General features: G+C 41.0%; 3 protein-coding genes across 3 annotated transcripts in view; 2 read left to right on the top strand and 1 right to left on the bottom strand.

Annotated features, from left to right (window-relative positions):
• Nucleotides 1-1,350, top strand: LOC17881797 (protein LURP-one-related 15). The gene is made up of 3 exons (XM_006288571.2): nt 1-475; nt 634-861; nt 1,019-1,350. The coding sequence occupies exons 1-3, from the start codon at nt 194-196 to the stop codon at nt 1,160-1,162; spliced, it is 654 nt and encodes a 217-aa protein (XP_006288633.1). The 5' UTR covers nt 1-193; the 3' UTR covers nt 1,163-1,350.
• Nucleotides 1,351-1,742: 392 nt separating this feature from the next.
• On the top strand, nt 1,743-4,272 carry LOC17884299 (TOM1-like protein 7). The gene is made up of 9 exons (XM_006289826.2): nt 1,743-1,917; nt 2,005-2,083; nt 2,174-2,272; nt 2,363-2,476; nt 2,585-2,748; nt 2,826-2,907; nt 2,985-3,070; nt 3,176-3,424; nt 3,509-4,272. Exons 1-9 carry the CDS (start codon nt 1,757-1,759, stop codon nt 4,179-4,181), a joined length of 1,707 nt encoding a protein of 568 aa, XP_006289888.1. The 5' UTR covers nt 1,743-1,756; the 3' UTR covers nt 4,182-4,272.
• A 404-nt stretch (nt 4,273-4,676) lies between these two features.
• The window catches only part of LOC17882622, a 3,611-nt gene continuing 2,205 nt past the window's right edge, over nt 4,677-6,082 (bottom strand). Inside the window, 2 exon segments of the mRNA XM_023781133.1 lie at nt 4,677-5,324; nt 5,397-5,995. Coding sequence (XP_023636901.1) covers nt 5,988-5,995 — 8 coding nt within the window. The 3' untranslated portion in view covers nt 4,677-5,324; nt 5,397-5,987.

Here is a 6,082-nt window from a genome sequence, read left to right as displayed (position 1 = left end):
TTAATCTTGTTCATAAACTTTTAAAAAGACCCCTTCTCTAACTTATCCTCACACACCGCATAAACCAAGATCCAAAAAAGAGAGAAAAAACAAGTTGAACGAAAAAAGAAAGAAAGATATATATAGAGAGAGAGAGAGTTGTATATATCATCCTAATCCAATTTGGAGGAGAAAGAAAGAAAGAAAAAGAAGAATGGAGCAGCCGTATGTGTACGCTTACCCACAGGGCACGGGACCTTCAGCTCCTCCCCCTCCACAAGCCGCCGGAGTGATTGTCGATCCAAGGTACTGCGCCCCTTACCCTGTAGATCTGGCCATCGTCCGGAAGATGATGAAGTTAACCGACGGTAACTTCATTATAACGGACGTCAACGGCAACCTGCTATTCAAGGTGAAGGAACCCGTGTTTGGTCTCCACGACAAGAGGATCTTGCTTGATGCTTCTGGAACTCCGGTCGTGACTCTCAGAGAGAAGGTCAAAACTCTCAAACCCTATATCTATATAGTATACTTTATTGATTAATTATTATTATTATTATTATGAATTATAAATTAAAATAAAAAATAAAGAGAAGGAACAGATCGAGCACTATGTACTTAATAATATATACTAATATGATTTAAGATTAGCAGATGGTGAGCATGCATGACAGGTGGCAAGTGTTTAGAGGAGGGAGTACGGAGCAGCGTGATCTGCTGTACACGGTGAAAAGATCGTCGATGCTTCAGCTTAAGACCAAACTAGACGTGTTTTTGGGACACAACAAGGAGGAGAAGAGATGTGATTACCGAGTCAAAGGTAGCTGGCTCGAGCGTTCTTGTGTTGTTTACGCCGGCGAATCTGACGCCATTGTTGCCCAAGTACGTTATTAATTAAACTCTCTCTTTTTTTTTTTTTTTTTTAATTCCTTCATTAAAATGTATCATTTAAGTAATTCATTCTTATAATAGCTTCCTTGTATATATGGTTTGGGAGTAACATGCATACTGTATATGGTTGGTAAAAATGTATTGGCAGATGCACAGGAAGCACACGGTGCAGAGTGTATTCTTGGGAAAAGACAATTTCTCGGTGACTGTCTATCCAAATGTTGATTATGCCTTCATTGCCTCTCTCGTTGTCATCCTCGATGACGTTAACCGTGAAGACCGAGCCGCTTGATCTTCTTTACTATATTCTTCTTATACAAAACAAAACTGTTGTTGTTTATGCTTTGTTTGTTAGTGTGAGAGTGTGTGTGGAGTGGAGTATCGACTATCGAGCATCTCTGTTGTAAAATTATACCCTACCGAAATAACTGTGCTTGTCCTTCATGTTTAATAATTACAACTACTTTTGTTGCTCTCTCACAAGATTAAAATAAATGATGATTGCAAACAAACCTACTAGGACAGACATTCTTTTCTCTCTTGGCATACTACTGATGATGACGACGCTAAAAAGCCCAATCAAACCCAAGCCCATCTCGTGATCGCGACAGATTTTGACCGTAGAAAATAATAAAATACGAAAAAACCACGTGGCAGTAAAGGCTGAAGGAGTGGGACCGGGTGTTACTGAGAAGAGAATACGTGGCCAAACAACAGACAACAGATGATATATGTTTTTTGAACGGACACACGAATTTGTCGGAAAAGCTCCTTTTCTTTTTTGCTCTCTCTATATATATGGCGGGAAGAGTGGACTCGCCATTGTTTTCTTGGACAAAAAAAAAAAAAGAAGGCTTTTGTTTTGCGTGGGATTGTTTTTGGAAAAATGAAGCCTTCTTCTTCTTCTACATCTTCCTCCTCTGGTTCTCGATCGTTTACGCTGTCTTCGGTGACAGTGGCGGTCGACAAAGCCACGAGCGAGCTTCTCCTCACTCCTGATTGGACCATCATCATCGCCATCTGCGACTCCCTCAATTCTAATCTCTGGTACAACCCAATATCTCTTTATCTTGATGAACATTTCCGTATATATGTTCTTTGAGACCCTTTGTTTTGTGTTTGTTATTGTGTCAGGCAATGCAAAGATGCGATCAAAGCTGTCAAGAGAAGATTACACCACAAGACTTCTAAAGTGCAACTACTCACTTTAACGGTACCTACACTGGACTACACTTCTTCTAATTTCATCCTGATATAATATATATATATATATGATCTCTTCTCCTCGGTTTACTACATCTAGCTATTGGAGGCAATGCTTAAAAACTGTGGGGACTTTGTTCATTCTCATATCGCTGAAAAACATCTTCTTGAAGATATGGTCAAGATTGTCAGGAAAAAGGTCGGGATTTTATTTATTTATGAAATTATAGCCTTTTATTTATATTTGTGAGTACTGTTGTTGAAATATTAAATCCGTGGTGTATGAAAGGGTGATTTTGAAGTAAGGAACAAAATATTGATATTGTTGGATACTTGGAATGAAGCGTTCAGTGGAGTTGCTCGGAAACACCCTCACTACAACTGGGCTTACCAAGAGCTTAAAGTAATTTAAAAACTTTCTTTGGAATTATTTTAGTTATCATGCATCATTTTAGATTTTAGCCGCCTCTCTCTCATTTCTTTTCTTTGTTATTCATTCGAGAATCTGCAGAGGTATGGTGTGATATTCCCACAACGTTCCAAAGAAGCACCCCTGATGCTTACAGCACCCCCACCTCGCCCGTCTTCTTCTTCTTCTTCTTCTATGAACTTAATGTCCATTGGTTCGTTTCGAAGGCTCGACGAAACAATGGCTACCGAAATTGAGAGCCTAAGGTTTAGCTCTTCTTCTCAAAACAACCTATCTTTATTCAACCTTTTAACTAGTGATATTTTCACTAATATTGTCTCAGCTTATCAAGCCTTGGATCGATGAGAAACGTGATGGATCTTGTGAACGACATGGTTCAAGCCGTGAATCCTTCTGATAAATCAGTAAGTCTTCATATGCATCACCTCCTCTCAATTATTGAATCTCTAAATAATGCCAATGGTATTTTCATCTTTTATAGGCCTTGAAAGATGAGCTAATCGTTGATCTAGTAGAGCAGTGCAGATCTAACCAGAAGAAATTAATCCAGATGCTCACTACAACTGCGTCTGTCTTCCCCACCTTTACATCGCATCTTCTTCAGCTTTACCTATTCCTTTTTGTTTGCTTTCTTGCTAATAAAACATATTTGTTCTGCTTTCTTCTTGTCAGGGACGAGGATGTTATGGCACGTGGTCTCGAGCTGAATGACTCTTTGCAGGTAGTGCTCGCCAGACATGACGCTATTGCCTCTGGTGTCTCTCTTCCTATGTTGCAGCTCCCAGAGACGAGCTCTGCCCCCAGCACTGGCGATGCTGCTGCTCTTGAGTCTGACTCCGACTCTTCTTCGTCATCCAGCAGCGAAAGTGAAATAGATGAGGGGGATGATACTAAAAATGACTTTATGCAGTTAGCCAAAAGGTTAGTCGTCGTTCACTCAGAAAACTCACGCACTAGTATTTGCGATTCACCAGGTAGTTTACACTAGCATTCTGGAATTTGCAGGCACGCTCTATTAAATGCCGAACACAGCGATGAAGAAGAAGAAACATTGCTTCTAGGCAACATAAATGGAAAAACTGCAGAAACAGAAGCCAAGACAGAGTGCAAAGACCTAGCTTTATTCGACACAACAACAACGGCAACAACCAAGTCAGAGCAGGACATTATTGAACTTCTCAGCCTAACTCTGTCAACAACTGCTCTGCCCTCTCCACAAGCGCAACCCCAAATTCAACCGCAAGCGCAGCCTTCATCGTATTTCACTGACGATAATATTCTTATGAACAGCTACGTTGTCCCCTGGGCACAATCTCAGGCAGATCCGCAAGTCCCAAAAATGGCTCAGTTTGCTCCACCAGTGCCTCAGTTTCAACCATGGCTTCCGCAGCAGCAACAACCGTTTTCATACGGTTATCCACAGCCGCAATGGAGCAATGTCCAAGTAAACAGTAATGACACAACATTGTGGAGCCAGGGTGGCAATGAAAATAAAATCTTCGAGAGAAACTTGCAATACTCAAACTCCTTCCCTGCTAGAGCCGCAGGGACATCAGGTGCTGCTGCTGTAGCTGCGGTGGACGGGCAGCCGATGAGGCCCTATGTTCCTCCATACAAATTATTTGAAGATCTTAACGTCCTCCGGAACGCAGATGGAGGCGTCAGGAGTAGCAAATGACCTTTGTTGGAATCAGGATATCATAGTTCCAAAATACTTCAAATACTCCTACAAATTTACAATAATAACGAATAAGATTTTTGAAAAACTTAATGGGAAAAATGTCATAATAATCCCAAACTTTCAAATTTGGGACGATTAAATCCTCAACTCTGCGAAAGCCATTATAATCCCCAATTTTGTTATTGACTTTGTGTAAAATACCTAACTTTTGTTGACAGAGCCGTTTTAAGCATAGCGTTAAATCTCTATTAGAACCGCATAGACGGGGTTAACAATCCGTCTATGCGGTTCTAACAGAGATTTAATGCTATGCTTAAAACGGCTCAGTCAACAAAAGTTCGGTATTTTACACAAAGTCAATAACAAAGTTGGGGATTATAATGGCTTTCGCAGAGTTGAGGATTTAAACGTCCCAAATTTGAAAGTTTGGGATTATTATGACATTTTTCCCAAAACTTAATACAGTACATGATGATTGACGAGGTTTCAGAGTTAAATTACACAGTGATCTAACTTTCTTTCTATGATTACATATTGTGTCCATTTCTTTACACAATATGAATAGGCAAATAATGACAAAACGGAGAAATACGAAGATTTAAGAAAATACACACATAAAAGACTATTTACAACACATTTACATGAGTAAAATAGAGAGACCCACAAATTTATCTGGCAAAGCCTCCCTCAATTAGTGTTGCTTGCATCTTTTCATCGGAGGCTAAAAAATAATGTTATAAATAAGACCCAATTTTACCTAGTTCTGAAATCACCTTGCACTTACTACTTGTCATGATCTATCTATCTTGGAGGTTGTGTGTTGTGGTGGGTGTATAAGGAGACGAAGGACCCAGCAGCCCCTGCAGCTAGCCAGACCTGATAAGGGTGAAACGCTAGGCAACTGACTGGGCCAATCTTCTGGGCCATGAAAGACGTGTGGTACTTTATGATCCCAAGTTGTTCTCCCTTAAAGCTGAACACTTTAACAATCTGTTTTGCTGAACCGGATTGGAGCATGTCTGTGAACACCGAATGCAGTAAGTGATCCCCTGTGCGCGTCTATCGTCAGGTATGTCTCCTTTGTTCTTCTCAGATCAAGAAACTGAATGTCACCTGCTTGTGACGTGACGCACTCACAATCTGAGACACAACAAACATGTCAAGCATGGAACTAAATGTGATCGACGAGAATCAGAGCTTTGGGAGTGTAACCTTTGCCGGATCGAGTCCAGGCTGAAAGCTGAGACCAACTACTTTTTCCATTCTCTGATGAGGCCGCGTGGTGCACACAAGCCTATACATTGGAGAAGTGAGATTTTTTCCAGTCATAAAATATATATATATATATTTTTTTTTTGTAAGTAAATGTGTCTGAGGCCGGTATGCCATGCTTGTGGCGGTGAGATTCTGAGAGCAGCTGGGAGAGGAGATGCGGGAATCTTCCAGAGGGGAGGAGGCGCAGTCGTCGTCGTAGAGGTGACTGGTGACAAGTACGGTAACGGAAGACTGGGAGACCATCAAGTCTCCTCTTAATGCCATCAATCCAAACGGAAGAAGCCGAAATCAATCAGCAAAGCCGCTGCACCAATGGCCTAGGCAGAGGAGAACCCAGCTCCAAGAGCGTATCAGATTGGAAACCCTAGGCGCACCGGAGAGGGAGGTGGCGGAAACAAAGAGAGACAGACAGCAACCAAACCAAGTGTGGAAGGAGAGATGCGATTCTTTGGGATTCCGTCGCGAGAGAGTCAACAGAAGAAGATGAAAGAGGAAAGTCATCAGTCAATGTGCTTCTCTCCCTTTTATTTACCCACCTGCAAAAAGTCAATAATTTTATGTTTTAAGTTATATAAAAAAAAAAAAAGGAAAACCAACTATTTGCTTTAGGAAACAAAAAAAAG

This window comes from Capsella rubella, unplaced genomic scaffold (genome assembly GCF_000375325.1).
Source record: "Capsella rubella cultivar Monte Gargano unplaced genomic scaffold, Caprub1_0 scaffold_6, whole genome shotgun sequence".
NCBI classification, from domain to species: Eukaryota; Viridiplantae; Streptophyta; class Magnoliopsida; order Brassicales; family Brassicaceae; genus Capsella; species Capsella rubella.
This window is presented reverse-complemented; position numbering and strand designations above follow the sequence as displayed.

Excerpts from the sequence above, each read along its gene's own strand:
- LOC17881797 (XM_006288571.2), top strand. The coding sequence starts at position 194 with ATGGAGCAGCCGTATGTGTACGCTTACCCACAGGGCACGGGACCTTCA. Across the intron at positions 476-633 it reads TCGTGACTCTCAGAGAGAAG|ATGGTGAGCATGCATGACAG; the intron begins GTCAAAACTCTC and ends TAAGATTAGCAG. Across the intron at positions 862-1,018 it reads CTGACGCCATTGTTGCCCAA|ATGCACAGGAAGCACACGGT; the intron begins GTACGTTATTAA and ends ATGTATTGGCAG.
- LOC17884299 (XM_006289826.2), top strand. The coding sequence starts at position 1,757 with ATGAAGCCTTCTTCTTCTTCTACATCTTCCTCCTCTGGTTCTCGATCG. Across the intron at positions 2,084-2,173 it reads TGCAACTACTCACTTTAACG|CTATTGGAGGCAATGCTTAA; the intron begins GTACCTACACTG and ends TACTACATCTAG. Across the intron at positions 2,477-2,584 it reads GGGCTTACCAAGAGCTTAAA|AGGTATGGTGTGATATTCCC; the intron begins GTAATTTAAAAA and ends GAGAATCTGCAG.